At 51.7% G+C, this 15,911-nt stretch overlaps 1 protein-coding gene across 1 annotated transcript; it reads left to right on the plus strand.

Annotated features, from left to right (window-relative positions):
* The first annotated feature begins 1,427 nt into the window (after window positions 1–1,427).
* TF (transferrin) lies at window positions 1,428–15,804 on the plus strand. The gene is made up of 17 exons (XM_009570158.2): window positions 1,428–1,585; window positions 3,907–4,070; window positions 4,457–4,565; window positions 5,687–5,878; window positions 6,073–6,208; window positions 6,919–6,974; window positions 8,268–8,437; window positions 8,553–8,739; window positions 9,732–9,886; window positions 10,955–11,048; window positions 11,506–11,541; window positions 12,160–12,318; window positions 13,041–13,185; window positions 13,419–13,483; window positions 14,055–14,239; window positions 14,948–15,134; window positions 15,564–15,804. Exons 1-17 carry the CDS (start codon window positions 1,543–1,545, stop codon window positions 15,599–15,601), a joined length of 2,121 nt encoding a protein of 706 aa, XP_009568453.2. The 5' UTR covers window positions 1,428–1,542; the 3' UTR covers window positions 15,602–15,804.
* The last annotated feature ends 107 nt before the right edge of the window (window positions 15,805–15,911 follow it).

Genomic DNA, 15,911 nt, shown 5'->3' on the forward strand with positions numbered 1-15,911 from the left:
CCCTGTTCTTTTCTTGGCTTTCGGATGTGTTTATGCTTCACCGCTGTCTTGCGGTGGGTCAGAGAGTGCGTTCATTTTTATTTCTTCATCATTTGTGTAATTTTTAGCAGCATCCCCTTTCTGAAAACAGAAGAGCTGGGATGTTGCAATACAACGAACTTGGGATGTGTAACAACAATTCAGCTCATTTCGTGCTCTGTGGCAGCCTGGAGCAGCAGACGGTGGCCACGGGAGAGGCAAAGGTGCTGGAGGAATGGCCACAAGAAGAGCGTAGACCAGGAGGTGAATGGAAATCCATCGTGGAGAAAGGTAGGATTTGGCAGCAAGAAAAGGAGGTATAGAAGGTGCTCCGCATGTGGCCAGCGACTTTCCAGATGATGGTGGCTGGAAATCATAGAATAGAATCATGGAATCATTAAAGTTGGAAAAACCCTCTCAGCTCATCCAGCCCAACTGTCGGCCCAACCCCCCCCGTGCCTGCGGAGCCGCGGCCCAAAGTGCCACCTCGACACAGTTTTGAACCCCTCCAGGGATGGAGGTTCCACCACTGCCCTGAGCAGCCTCTGCCAGGGCTTCACCACTCTGACAGTGAAGAAACTTTTCCTGATAGCCAACCTAAACCTTCCTTGGTGCAACTTGAGGCCACTGTCTCTCATCCCATCGCTTTTTACTTGGGAGAAGAGCCCAGCACCCACCTCACCACAACCTCATTTTGGGGAGCTGCAGAGAGTGATGATGTCTCCTCTCAGCCGCCTCTTCTCCAGGCTAAACAGCCCCAAGTCCCTCAGAGGCTCCCAGAACCCCTGGGCTCCAACTCCTCACCAACTCCATTCCCTTCTCTGGATGTGCGTTTCTTCCCAGCTTGATCCCAAGAACTTAACGACAGTGCATGGTGATGCCTCCTTCTGGCTGCAAGGCCCTTATTGAGCTCTCTTGGTCGCTGCTATTGACTTTCTTGGCCTGAGCGAGAAGCTGTGCTAGATCATGCGTAAGGAACATTTGCTGCCTTTCAACCTCCGGCCGCTGCCAAGAGAGGGCTCGGAGCGCTGCGAGCCAAAGGGCGCGAGGCACGGAGCGGCGGTTACTGGAAACCGTGCAGAACTCCGGGCTGGATCCAGCAGGGACTTTCTGAGATTAAGCTGAGCGAGGCAGGGGGTGGCTAGCACAAAGGAAAGGGCCCCTCCTGCGGCGATTCAGCCCGCAGAGGAATTCAAATGTCACAACTCGGGGAATTTTCCATCTGAAGCCCCTTGGAAAACGCAAAGCGCCTTGCCCTGCGCTGACTCCTGCCCGCCGAGGGGTTCAGTGCCAAAGTGAAAGGCTTCCTAAAAATGGGCTGCTCCAGGGAGGGGGGGATTTAGGAGCTATTGAGAAACAAGGAAGGACAAACAGTGTTAGGTCATTGCTTCTGCAAACAAAGCCAAAGCTGTTCCTCTATAAAAAGGGAAGAAAGCGGTTCCCGAGCCATCACAGACTTGGAGGGGACAGTCTGTGACCAAGGCTGCTGCATCCCCTCCTCGGCACCCGACTCCCTGCTGCAGCATGAAACTCATACTCTCTACTGTGCTGTCCTTTGGGATAGTGGGTAAGTGCCTGCTGAAAGCAGCTTTGGGGCAAATGAAATGTCCAAACCTCCCAGGAGCTCAGGCTTTCCCCTTAGACGAGGCTGGTTTGGAGGCGCTGCACGCGCCAGAGCCGGGCAGCTGTTGAGTAAAAACCAAGATGTGAAGGCAAAGGAGCACCTGCCAGCCGCTTGCTTTGGTAGCTGCGGATCTCTGTCAACAAGGGCAGCGTTTGGAGCATCAATGCCCGCGGCGGCTGCCTCGCGCTGGCCCAGCTGCAGCTCCCCACAGCGAGGTGCTCAGCACCCGGCTGGCAAGGAGGAGGGATGCTCAGCACCCTTCTCTGGGCAAAGGCCATCTTGGGAGAGGTTCTGCACTCCTGCTGCCGCGGGGCGAGGGGAAAAAGCACCTCCAGGCAGCTGCTGTGCCAGGAGAGGAGCAGGGGATCAGCTTGGGACGGGGGTGTGGAGGGAGAAACTAGAGCAAGACCTGCCTGCCAAGCCTGGATGCACCTTGGGTTAATCCTGAAGGCAGGGAGAATAAAATAGAGCTTAAATAATTAAAAGACTGCCTGTTCCCCACCCTTCTCCTGTCCTGCTGACACCATTGCACTTGTCTCGGGCTCCTGTGGGGCTGATGCTTAAATTGTGCAGCTGCAGAGGTGGCTTTGCTCAAAGCGGTTCTTTCTCTCCTCTCCCTGTGCTCCCAGCTTTGGCAGGTAGGAGATTGCTGTTGTCCACACCTGACCAGGAGACCACTGCCTGGAAAGAGAAAGAAGGATCTCCTTCCTGGAGTAGGCAGTGGCCCCCCTTCTGATCTCCCATGAAGTGTGTTGGGGATTAATGTCCTCTGGGGGAAGCGCTGCCTGTGCTGCTGCCACCAGAAAGTCCTCGAGCACCTTTGCTCAGAACTAGAACGTGACGATCTTTTATTAAAGTTAATCGTAAAATGTCCTGAGTTGGAAGGGAACCACAAGGCTCATCAAGTCCAACTCCTGTCTCTGCACAGGACACCCCAACATTCACACCACGCGCCTGAGGGCGTTGGGTCCAAGTGCTTCTTGAACGTTGTCAGGCTCAGTGCCGTGACTGCTTCCCCGGGAGCTGTTCCAGGGCTCCACCACCCTCTGGGTGAAGAACCTTCTCCTCATGTCCACCCTAACCCTCCCCTGGCATCTTCCTGCCTTTCCCTCGTGTCCTGTCGTTGGTCACCAGAGAGAAGAGCTCAGCGCCTGCTCCTCCTTCTCCCCTTGTGTGGAAGCTGTAGACCCCACTGAGGTGTCCCCTCAGGATCCCGTTTCCTTCCCAGCGTTCAGCAGTGCAGCTGGGCTGACTCCCTCAGGAGGTCCTGGTCCAGCCTCTGCCCCGGGCAGGATGGTTGCTGGTACTAAATTAAGGTGGTCATGGCTTTGTGCAGCCAAGACTTGGAAAGCGTGGGTTGTGGCTGCAGGAATTAAGGCTAAGGCTTCTCCCTGTGGCCAAATTCAGCGCCTCTGCTGAGAGGAGAGGAGGTGTCTGCTGGCTCCAAAACCGAGTAAGAGAATATTTCAGAGGTGAAGGAGAAAATGGAAATGGCACAGGCTAATTTGGAGATGTCTGAATGACACTTGAGGGTTTGGGGGGAGTGGGAGTGGGCTGTGCGTGCAGCCTCTTCACCCGTGCGGTGCCGCCAGGAAGGGGCAGAGTTCAGCATTTCTGGTGTCTGTGTTGCTGAAGGAGGCATGAGAGCCTGTGTCCACCCCAGGTCTTTGCTCCGCTCCGTTCTCCCAGAGCAGCCAGCCAGCTGCACTTACCCGCTGGGGGACTCCGAGAAGAGAGAACCGGGGTGATGATGTGACATCTCGGGGTGTAGCGGAGGAGGGGAGATAGGATGAGACAGTTAAACATACCAGATCATGGAAGTCACGTGCTGGAGATAGTCTGGCCAGGTCGGAGCTGCTCTCCCTCTGAGGTTGTTTGCAAAGACACTGCTTCAGTGGAATGCCTTTTCTGTCCATTTGCACAAAGTCTTGAGTTTGATTTCTATTGAAGAACGCGAACTTGTTCCCCTACTCCCGCTGATGTTGTTGCGAGCCCAGGCTGGTTGGGTCGTGATGCTGTGCAGAACACCCACCACCCAGAGACAGGAACGATCCTCCCAGATGTTCCCAAAGGTGCACGTGACATGCAAGAAAGAAACGACCTTCCTGCATGACTTAAGAGATGTGAGAGGGAGATCCTACACCTGGCCATCACCCGAGGACGTGACTGCAGGGAACCAGAGGTCTCTTCACAGAGATGCTGTTTTCCTCCAACTGATGCTTTTCCACCTCTCTGAAACTATTTGTTTCTGCTCCTTTCAACAGCTCTGTGTTTTGCTGCTCCCCCCAAGGCAAACATCAGATGGTGCACAATATCCTCACCAGAAGAGAACAAATGCAACAGCCTAAGAGACCACATGCAACAAGAGAGCATTGCATTGAGTTGCCTGCAGAAAACATCGTATCTTGACTGCATAAAAGCCATCGCGGTGAGTGGCAGCAAATATCCATGCTGGGCACTGAGGGTGCTGCCCAGAGCAGGGGTGGCTGCCCCATCCCTGGAGGGGTTCAGGGCCAGGTTGGATGAGGCTTGGAGCAGCCTGGTCCAGTGGGAGGTGTCCCTGCCCATGGCAGGGGAGTTGGAACTGGATGGGCTTCAAGGTCCCTTCCAACCCAAACCACGCCATGAGTCTGTGGTGTTCCAGCAGCCTGTTACACCCGGAGAAGGCTGGAGTTCCCTCCGAGTCACTGGTTGTTGCCTATGGTCTCCCTGTAGAGGACTCACCCACAAGGATCCAGGAGAGACTCCAGGGAAGCAGTTTCCCTCACGCATCCCTGCTCTTTGTTGATTGACTAAAACCCTTTTGTTGTTTAGAATAATGAAGCAGACGCCATTAGCTTGGACGGTGGTCACATTTTCGAGGCCGGCCTCGCCCCCTATGGTTTGAAGCCCATTGCTGCTGAGGTCTACGAACACAGTGAAGGTACATTTCCATGGAATATTTTTAAGCCAAGGGGCAGGAACAAACCAGAGGGAGCAAAGGCCACGCTTTCCCCACAGAGCTCCCATGTTCTTTCTGCTGTGGGTCTCAGACATTGCCCCTGGCTTCCATATCCCAGAGGAGAAAGCGTGGGGGGCAGTCACATCAAAATGTGGATCTTAGACTGGACATAAGGAGGAATTTATCCACGCTGAGGGTGGGGAGGCCCTGGCCCAGGGTGCCCAGAGCAGTGGTGGCTGCCCCATCCCTGGAGGGGTTCCAGGCCAGGTTGGATGGGGCTTGGAGCCCCTGATCCAGTGGGAGGTGTCCCTGCCCATGGCAGGGGTGGGACTGGATGGGCTCTAAGGTCCCTTCCAACCCAAACCTTTCTATGATTCTATGATTCTATGATCTTCATTCACGGCCACAGATCCACTGAAATGGGAAGGGGACAAAGACAGTCCCCATTTCTGACTATGCTGAAAGTCGATGACCTTGGGATGATGCAGTAGCCGCAGAAGAGTCCTCCTGAAGCATGGCATAAAAATTGTGCTGGTCCCAGAGGTCTTTCAGTGACCTCGTAGGTCAACCACTGAGCTAGACGGCGCAGACAACCCGTGTATCTTCCTGAACAGTCATCAAGACAGAAAAAAAATGATTGAAGGGGCAACAGCATTGCCATTAAATGGAAGGCTGTGCTCTCTACCATCTACTCATTTTATTCATGCATAGTGGTCATGGACTAGGTGTAATTTTAAAGACTAAATGTGGAATTTCAGTCTCTTTAGTGTACATTTCAGTGAGAAACGGCAGTTGAGAATAGCTTTGCCGAAGAAGCTTTGCCGAAAAGCCTTGTTGAAGCATCCTTACAAAACTATGGGCGCCTCTAACGTTTGCCCAGTAGCTGAGCATTTTGTGCGTGATAGTATTTTCAAGTCACTTCCCATTACAAGTTGCTTCACTGGCAGTGGATCTCATCCCTAAGAAAATGAGTGTTCAAGCAAGGTCACTAATTATTTGGAAGCGTAGCACATAATTCTCTGAAACTGGGGGTTTGGTGGGCTTTGAAATGTTCCCGAGTCCTGCTTTTTTCATTGCTTTCCTGCTTATTTCTTGTCCTTCAGGCTCCACAACCAGCTACTACGCCGTGGCTGTCGTGAAGAAAGGAACGGGCTTCACAATAGATAACTTGCAGGGCAAGACCTCCTGCCACACAGGCCTGGGCAGGTCTGCTGGCTGGAACGTCCCCATCGGGACGCTCCTCCGCCGGGGTGACATCAAGTGGGACGGCAAAGACTCAGCCTCCATCGAACAAGGTGAGCTGGAAGGGTGAGATAAAGGGGCTGATGTTAAGCCAGGGGTGGTGGTACCGTGACAGTGATGCTGCCCAACCTTCTGCAGCGGTGGCTCGCAGAGCAGTTGAGTCCCTGAAGTTCTCGACGCGTCTCCTCCCTTCCAGGTCATTGCAAAAGTGAATTTCAGACTAACTTTTCTTCTTTCTCATCCATAGCGGTGGCCAATTTTTTCTCTGCCAGCTGCGTGCCTGGTGCCACAAGTGAACCAAAACTGTGTCGGCAGTGCAAGGGGGATGCGAAAACCAAATGCTCCCGCACAGGGCCTTATTCTGGATATTCGGGAGCTTTCCAGTGAGTATTAACTATCTTTCCTTCAGTCTAGCCTTGACCTACACGAGTTTTCATTATAGCAGAGAGGGCTGCACTGTAATCCTGAGGGCACTGAATTTTTGGAACAACTGGGAGTGCTGGAAATTAAAGATGCAGTTAGAAATAACCTGCAGGCACGGAGTGAGAGATGAGAGAAGCAGCAGAGATCCATGGGCCAAGGCTCTGCAGAGGGATCTGGCCAGGCTGGATCCATGGGCCAAAGCTCTGCAGAGGGACTGGGACAGGCTGGATCCATGGGCCAAAGCTCTGCAGAGGGACTGGGACAGGCTGGATCCATGGGCCAAGGCTCTGCAGAGGGACTGGGACAGGCTGGATCCATGGGCCAAGGCCAATTGCATGAGGTTGCACAAGGCCAAGTACCATGTCCCGTACTTGGGACTCAACAACCCTGCGCAGCTCCAGGCTGGGGTTGGACTGGATGAGCTTAGAGAGCTTCTCCAATCTTAATGATTCCAGGATTCTGGGTGCAGTTCCGCATGGACTCCAGGTCACACCCCCGTTGTACCGAGTCTAACAGGACTTCTCTACCGTTACATTTTCTTCTCTGCCAGCGTAGTTTTTTGGGGGAAGGTGACCCTCTGCAGTTGCAGTTTGTGACCTTTGCTGCAACAGGAGATACGGAGCTACAATGTCTGGGTTTTTAACATCTCTTCTGTTCCTCCCACCCGCAGGTGTCTGAAAGACGGAAAAGGAGACGTGGCTTTCGTGAAACACACAACTGTTCTAGGTAGGCCTGCCAGATCACTCGTTCCTCTCCATTCCAGTCCGCTCTATCTTGTAATCAATCTACGCCGTGCAGCCTTTCATTCCTCTCCAGCTTTGCCCAAAACCTCTTCTTTCATCTCTAGAAACAAGGTTTGCACACTGTGGAGTCACTCATCCTTGTTATTGAAAAAATAGGAATGTGGTGGGTCCCAATTCTTTTCCTTGGGGTGCTTTGAAGGAGGATAACCTGCTTGATTTAAGTTCACTGCTTTTATCGTTGGTGCCATACCTCCAAGCCAGCTGTAAGGTTACCACAGCAAACACAGGCTGAGCGGTTGTGTAGGTAATTTTGCTCCTCCATCCCTCTGGGAAGGATCTGGGAGGGAATTCAGCCCATGGCATGAGTTCACTAACTCTGCATCTCTTGGAGAAGGATGACCTGGCACGCCCGGGACCTGCAGTGAGCTCAGTGGAGGCCACCAAGACTTGTCAGAGGCACTTGTCCTGCAAGGAGATGCACAGGGGGGTGGGCTTGATCAGCCTGGAGAAGAGATGGCTCTGGGGAGACCTCAGAGCAGCCTGCCTTAACCTACAAGGAGGTTATCAGGAAGGTGGAGCCAAGATCTTTATGGAGGTGGACACTGGAAAGATGAGAAATAATAATCATAAACGGAAACACGAGAGGCTGGGAGCAGGTACAAAGGGATTTTATTTCCTCTCAAGGACAGTCAAGCAGCGGGGCACGTTGCCCAGGACAGCTATGCACTCCCCATCTTTGGAGGTTTCCAGGATCCACACGGAGCAGCCTGGTCTGCCTCTGCTTTGAGCAGTGGCTTAGACCGGAGATCTTCAAAAGTCCCTTCCCACCTGAATCCTCTTGTAACCCTGGGATCTCTGACCTGAGCTCTGTTTTCAGCCTTGACACTGGCCACCTACTGGCCTTCACAGACCACGTGCAGCTCCTGACCTCTTCAATCCACGTGTACGGTGTTTGTAAATCTATTTGTATTTGAATCCTTCCTTACATGCCTGGATGTCTAGGTGCTGCTGCCACGTAAATTCTCTTAGTTAGGTAGGATAGAGGCAGAGATGGTCTTTCTTCCACTTGCACAGGCGTTCTCCTCCCTGTACTGCCTTTGTACGACCACAGCGACCCCACAACCTTTGCGAAAGGGGAGCATGCATCCCGTTTTCTGAAAAGAATTCTCTCATGAGCTTCTACAGAGAGAAATTAATCACAAAGCTGCCCCAGATAGGCTCTTTTTTTTTGTCTATTTTCACTGTGATGCAACTCATGGTTCCTCCCTTCTGCCAGAAAACGCCCCAGAGGAGAAGGACGATTATGAGCTGCTGTGTCTGGATGGCACCCGTGCGCCTGTGGACAACTACAAAGCCTGTCACTGGGCCAGAGCGCCTGCTCATGCTGTTATGGCTCGAGATGATAACAAGGTTGAAGACATCTTGCTCTTCCTCTCAAAAGCGCAGGTATGGTCAAGTTCTCCCTTCCTTCCCCAAGTATCTCCTCTTCTGTCCTCTGGCTTTGCTTGCTCTCTCCAGCTTCCCAAGAGCTTCGTTGCTGATTATTTTCCCTTTGTGACAGGAAAGATTTGGCCATGGCACAACTGGCAGCTTCCACCTCTTTGGGCCACCTGGCAAGAAGGACCCAACCCTCAAAGACTTGCTTTTCAAAGACTCTGCCATCCAGCTGAAGCGCATCCCCGCGCTGATGGATACCCAGCTCTACCTGGGCTTTGAGTATTACAGCGCCATCCAGAGCGTTCAGAAAGGTAGGCGGGACAAGGAATACTATTGATTCCAAAGTCAAAATAACATCCTTATCACACCAACAAAGGTGGAAAAGTCTACACACGCCACCCCTTGGCCCTTCACCGTGATCGCAACAACAAAAATTGCCCACAGTTATGTGGTGCATTGTCAAAGCTGCTGCTTAGAAATTAGTAATTTCTGGGACATTAGAGGAAGGAACACCCTGGGACACCAGGTCCTGTCCGGGCCACGGGAAGGAAACAGTGTCCTTTATTTGCATCTAGACTCATCAAGCCTTTACTGATGTCCTCGATGGCTTTCTGAGAGTCAAACTTTCCACAAATGACCTCCGAAACCCACTTAAAATGTAGAGTTGCTCAGAGATTTCTGTGCTACGCATGGAATGGGGTACACGGACTTTGTGTAGCTTATTCAAATGCCACTTCACAGAATCATAGCTAAGCTGTATTTTTCCAGCTCAGTTTGGTCTCAGTCTTACAGTTGTCTGGGCTGTGAGGTCTGGAGAAATGAGGAGTACATTCTAGGCAGCAAAACAAAGTGCTTTTAGTGGTGGTTTAGTAGGTGTGATGTTTTGGCTAACACGGATCCACAGGAACAGCTTGTGTCGTGCAGGAAGTTTTGTTTCTGACCTGAAGTTGTTTTCTGAGTATCCTCTAGCTTAAGAATCATCCTTCTACTCACACCAGCCCAGGGCTTATTAAAGAGTTTATTACCTCCATTTTCACTGGAGGGGTTCCAGGCCAGGTTGGATGGGGCTTGGAGCCCCTGATCCAGTGGGAGGTGTCCCTGCCCATGGCAGGGGTGGCACTGGATGGGCTTTGAGGTCCCTTCTGACTGAAACCGTTCTATGATTCCATGATTCTAAACATAAACATCTTGCCCTGGGCAGCAGGAGGGTGGTGTGTACAGATGGTTTCATGGCTGAGTCCCACACAACCAGCAAGTACCACGTGTAGCCTTACTCTTCTTTTTCCCTCTGGTGGTTTTCCAGATCAGCTGAACTCCAACCGCAGAGAAAATAAGACACGGTGGTGTGCAGTAGGCAAGAAAGAGAAGAGCAAGTGTGACTTCTGGAGTGTGGTGAGCAACGGCGAGGTGGAGTGCACCGTGACAGACAGCAATGAGGACTGCATTATTAAGATCATGGTATGGCTTTTTGTCCCCGTTTCTTCTCTCGGTGAACCTCTCAGATGGAGAGCAGTGTCGCTTCCGTCAGCCTGGGAATCGATGGGGCGAGGGGGATAGATTTGAAAATATTGGGAGGTTTGCAAGAAATAGCAGTGGGCAGAAACCAACCTTAATACATCCTCTGGTACGAGGACAGGATGAGAGAGTTGGGGTTGTTCAGCCTGGAGAAGAGAAGGCTGTGGGGAGACCTTAGAGCAGCTTCCAGTGGTGAAAGGGGCTCCAGGAAAGATGGGGAGGGGCTCTGGATCAGGGAGGGCAGGGATGGGATGAGGGGAAATGGCTTTAAATTTGAAGGGGAAAGATTCAGACTAGACATTAGGAACAAATTCTTGATGATGAGGGTGGGGAGGCCCTGGCCCAGGGTGCCCAGAGCAGTGGTGGCTGCCCCATCCCTGGAGGGGTTCCAGGCCAGGTTGGATGGGGCTTGGAGCCCCTGATCCAGTGGAGGTGTCCCTGCCCATGGCAGGGGTGGCACTGGATGGGCTTTGAGGTCCCTTCCAACCCAACCCATTCCATGATTCTATGATACTTTAAAAAAAATTTATAGGACAGAGTTCTTTTTTGAGGTTTATCACATAAAAAGCAGTTTTCTGGTGTGAAGTAACTTTTTATTATTTGGTAAAATACAGAGAAAAATAGTTGCCTGCATAGAAGAGGAGTAATTCCACAGCATAGACTGGTAGGAGCTCAGAAGGTTGGGTTAATACCATGAAGAGGGCACAAACTGCAAACTGGAAAGGTGAGACGAGGAAGCCTGGTAGAGAAGCAGGGAAACAAGCTAGGAAAGAGACAACTGCGCCTGCGAGAGCCTGAGGAGGGGAGTTGCTGCTGGCAGTGGGCACAAGCGCATGGGAGCAACCATTCCAGAACTCCCTCTCTTTGTCTCCATGAGCCCTCGGCTGTCCGTGTGCTCGGGGATGAGCCCCCAGCCTTCCTCCCTTACGGGCAGGGCAATCTGATTTCTGGAAAGCGCTGGTCTGGGGACACGCACAGCATCATTTCATCATTGCATCACTTTCATTGCAGAAAGGTGAAGCAGATGCTATCAGCTTAGACGGAGGTTTCGTCTACACCGCCGGCGTGTGTGGCTTGGTGCCGGTGATGGGAGAAAACTACGAGGGTGAGTAGAGCCTGGGCTGCCCCTCTGGGTCCGGGCGGTGGGGAGCGGCTGGTGCAGAAGCACCGGCTTCATTCTGAAACTTGGAAAGCAGCCACAGAGTTGCATCCTGCAGCAAACCCCAGTGCCGGGTGGCAGCAGCTCACCTCTCATCTTTCCACGAGGGTGGGATAGCCCTGGGAGAGTGGGCATTGATAGCCAGGCATGCAAGGACCTCCAGCTCCCATCTCCTTTGTTTTAATCACAATGTCCCCATCCTTTAGTATTGGCCTTGGTAAAACCAGTTGGTTTAGCTCAGATGAGCAGACAGAGACCAATGCTCTGTTCTTTGAAGGCACAAGGTGTTACCTGAAATAGTCACTTCTAGAATTAAGTTTCTGCAGAAATTAGTGAGCTTGATCCTTCTTTTTTTTTAATTTGCCATATCTTCAATCTATTGTCTTCTTTTCTCCTTTTTCAGATGAGAGTCAATGCGGCAAAGCAGAAGCTGAACCAGGTAATTACCACCAAAAGAGGGGCAGAATATCCTGATGGACGTTTTCCCACAAAGAGCCACTGTGTCCAGTGTAGATATGAAAAGTTTGAGAGACAAATTTAGTATTTGGAGGGAAAGTCTGTGTCTGCAAGCTGGAACTGGGGCAAAACACATGGTGGTGGAAGAGATTTGCGCTTAGTCCTGCTACCACATCACAGCAGTGCCAGGGCTGCGAGCAGGGAAAGAGGGGCTGGGCTGGGACCTCAAGAGATTGTTCTTTATAGAAATGGGATGAGGGAAAGGAGGGAAGGTTTTGTCCTTTGCTGAAGAGGGGATAAGATATCAGGAGGACATAAGAAATCATCACGTGTGGCTTGCTATGGCCTTCTCACATGCCAGAGCATCACAGTTAGGGAAGGGAAATGTCAGGGATGATAATTTTCCAGTAGCGTGGTGGGAGCAGATGCATCTCATCTGCAAATTCTTCTGTCACTGCCTGGCAAATCATTTATAAGTGCAAAGTATTTCTGTTTCGCTGTGAATAGATGCCCTCTCAGGTGGAACTAATGCTCTCCTAATGAAGCATGGTGGGATCCTTGAGTCAGTCCTTAATTCTCCTCTATTTTATTTGATTTCAAGCATCCTACTTTGCTGTGGCTGTTGTGAAGAAATCTGATGGTGATATCAGATGGAACAATCTGCAGGGCAAGAAGTCATGCCACACCGCTGTTGGGAGAACTGCTGGCTGGAACATCCCCATGGGCTTGATTCACAACAAGACGGGGAACTGCAACTTCGGTGAGCTGAGTTCTGCATCCATTTCTCTGAGCTTGGAATCCCCTTGCAAAAATGATTTCCATCCTTCATCTCATCTCTGAAGTCTCTTGAGCCTCAAAGATGGGCAGTGGGGAAGGCTCTTGTCTACTCCACTCTCACAAGAGCCCTGTGTCCAGCTCTGGAGTCCTCAGCACAGGGAGGACATGGAGCTGTTGAAGCGAGTCCAGAGGAGGCCACGGAGATGATCCAAGGGCTGGAGCAGCTCCTGTACGAGGACAGGCTGAGAGAGTTGGGGTTGTTCAGCCTGGATGAACTGGCCAAACAACCAGCCATGGATGGAGACTCCACCACTGCCCTGGAAGCCTCTGCCAGGGCTTCACACTCTTTCGGGAAAGAAGTATTTCCTAATATCCAATCTAAACCTCCCCTGATGCAGCTTGAGGCCATTCCCTCTCATCCCATCACTTGTTACTTGGGAGAAGAGCCCAGTGTGGGCTCACCACAACCTTCCAGGGAGCTGCAGAAAGGATGATGTCCCCTTTCAGCCTCCTCTTCTCCAGACTAAACAGCCCCACGTCCCTCAGCTGCTCCTCAGGAGACTTCTGTTCCAGCCTCAGTCCCCTCCTCTGGGGACGCTCCTTCTCAGAGTCTGTTTCCTGCTCGCAGTTACCACAAATACAAACCAACGCACGAATGTATTTTTAAAAGAAAATAATTCAAGTTTTTCCTGTTCCTGCCTGCAGAGGAATACTTCAGCGAGGGCTGTGCTCCCGGGTCTCCTCCAAACTCCCGCCTCTGCAAGCTCTGCCAGGGCTCAGGGAGGATCCCACCAGAGATCTGCGTTGCCAACAGCCATGAGAAATACTATGGCTACACTGGAGCTTTCCGGTAGGTGCTGGGAACACTGGGGCTGCTCTCTGAGGCTGACCACAGAGGCTGGGGGGGGGTCACATACAGAGCCTTGTGTTGATATCCTGCAAAAGGACATCCCTGCCCATGGCAGGGGGCTGGAAGTGGAAGGGCTTTGAGGACCATTCCGTGGTTCCATGATTCTATAAAATCTGTACGAAAGGATCAGGATTCAAGCCCCTGCATCACTTGCTTTTCTTTGTACTTCCCAGGTGTCTGGTCGAGCGGGGTGATGTGGCCTTTATTAAGCACTCAATCGTCGAGGAAAACACCGGTGGTAGGTGGCTATTCTGTCGCCCGGGGCCTGGCAGCGCTGCCTTCCCCTGCCCGCATTACTTTTGTTCTCAGTGCAGGAGGTAACAGGGAGCTTTACTGCTCATCCGGCCAATCTCCTTCCTCCTGCAGGAGAAGGAGAATTCAAGCATCAGCAGCTACTCCTGCAGAGCTAATTCCTTTAATATCCTTTAATTCCAGCTGCATAACTATTCTGGTGGTCCTTGAACCACGGGCTCCTGCCCCGGCACCATTGTGCAGGGCTTTAACTCCCTGCTTGCCTGAACGTTAAAAGTTCAGTTCCCATTTCTGAAAGCAGCAGCTGAAGTTTTCCAAGCATTTGAAGGGAAAAAAATGCAAGGAAGAAGATGTAACTGGATTTCCCAGCCTGCTCTGGGAGTCCAACTCATCCTCTCGACACTTGCCGAGCTTTACTTCCAGCCTCTTTGCTCTCCCCAAGACCTCCAAGTGCCAGCGCGCATGCAGGCAGGGACAAATGCTTTGCTTAGGTGTGGGGAAGGTGACGTTCTCCTGCTACAAAGATATCTGAATCTCCAAACCAATTCTCTTTAAAGGCAGAAATAAAGAAGAGTGGGCCAAAGATCTGAAAACGGACCAATTTGAGTTGTTGTGCCCTGACGGGCGTCGGGCAAACATCATAGCTTACAGGGACTGCAACTTGGCTAAAGTTCCTACCCATGCCGTGGTCACACGTCCTGAGAAAGCCAAAAAAATCCAGGACCTGCTGGAGAAACAAGAGGTGAGTGGGACCAACAGAGGAAGAAATATTCTGGGGTTGTTTTGGTGCAGCACGATTGCATTTTTAAAGCAAGGATGCTCAGAGTTCTGCGGAGTCAGCGCAACATGGAAGATTTAGCTTACCAAGGTGTGGTGACAGCCTTGTCCCTCAGCCTCATGCTTCCTCCATCCCTTCCAAAATTCCCTGTCTCCTCTGCCACCTTAGAATCATAGAATGGTTTGGGTTGGAAGGGTTCAAAGCCCATCCAGTCCCACCCCTGCCATGGGCAGGGACACCTCCCACTGGATCAGGGGCTCCAAGCCCCATCCAACCTGGCCTGGAACCCCTCCAGGGATGGGGCAGCCACCACTGCTCTGGGCACCCTGGGCCAGGGCCTCCCCACCCTCACAGCAAAACATTTCTACCTAAGATCTCATCTCAATCTCCTCTCTTTCCGCTGAAAACCATCCACCTCCTCTCCCTGCACTCCCTGATCCAGAGCCCCTCCCCAGCTTTCCTGGAGCCCCTTTCAGCACTGGAAGCTGCTCTAAGGTCTCACCAGAGTCTTGTCCTCTCCAGGCTCAACAACCCCAGATCTCTCAGCCTGTCCTTGATCAGGTTACTCACAGGTGATGGTGAAGAGCCAGGACTAAGAGCTGGTTGTACCAGCCAACTCTCACCAGCTTTCTACTTTTCATTTACATTCACCTCTTTGTGCCTTTCTTTCAGAAACTGTTCGGACCAAAAGGAATGGAGGCAGACAGGTTCAAGATGTTTGAGTCTCAAACCAAGGACCTTCTCTTTAAAGACTCGACCAAGTGTCTTGTCAAGCTCCGCGATGGAATAACATACAAGGAATTCCTCGGAGATCAATACTATGCTTCCGTTTCTAGCCTCAACACCTGCAATCCATCAGGTAACTGTAGCGTCCCCACAAAGATGTTCATGAGTCACAGCTCTTGGCTTCGCAGGCAGTTTCTTCTGAAGCTGTCATTTAATTTTTTAAAGCAAAATGAAGAGAACTCGGGGAGATGCCAGTATACTTTTCTCAAAGTTCCTTGAGTGAACTGAAAACTGTCTCAGCATCTGCTGCTCTGGCATCAATGGGAATCAAAGATTTTTATTCACCTTTAGCAAATGTGCACTTGAAGAAACAATAAAAAGAACCCACCCTGCCGGGTCAATGTGTGCTCAGAGGTCTCAGGGTAATGCACACGTGTTTTGTGGCACACAATAAATTTGCCATGCGATGAAGTTGTTGGCATGGCTGGGAGTGCGGCGCGCTGGTGGGATGGGAATGTTTAAAGGCAGGAGCTGAACTAATTCCTCTCCTTTCCCTTTCCAGGTCTCCTCCAGGTGTGTACTTTCCTTGAGGGGAAGTAGCCAGGGGCGAAAGATGCTCGACGGAGGGGGAGGAAGCTTCAAGCCATGACTCCTCTTGTGCCCTCAGCGCCGAACACCGATCCGCAGAGGGCCCTCTGCCTTCACTGCTTTCTCTGTCCTTCCTCATCACTCTGAACGTGGCTATTGGAGACTTTACCATTCTCTGCTGCCATCACAGCAAGAAATAAAATCTCACATCTAAAGGGGCGTCCTGAGATTTTTCCAAATGGTCCTTAATCACATTCCTTCCTCAGTGCCTCTGGCTGGGGGACCAAGCCAGCCGCCATCATGCCAGATGCCACCCAGGGTG

Source organism: Cuculus canorus, chromosome 9 (assembly GCF_017976375.1).
Source record: "Cuculus canorus isolate bCucCan1 chromosome 9, bCucCan1.pri, whole genome shotgun sequence".
NCBI lineage: Eukaryota > Metazoa > Chordata > Aves > Cuculiformes > Cuculidae > Cuculus > Cuculus canorus.

Bases quoted from the DNA above. Each gene is read 5' to 3' on its own strand.
- TF (XM_009570158.2), top strand. From the start codon at position 1,543: ATGAAACTCATACTCTCTACTGTGCTGTCCTTTGGGATAGTGG. The intron at 4,071-4,456 runs GTGAGTGGCAGC...TTTGTTGTTTAG, and splicing joins ACTGCATAAAAGCCATCGCG to AATAATGAAGCAGACGCCAT. The intron at 11,542-12,159 runs GTAATTACCACC...TTTGATTTCAAG, and splicing joins CAAAGCAGAAGCTGAACCAG to CATCCTACTTTGCTGTGGCT.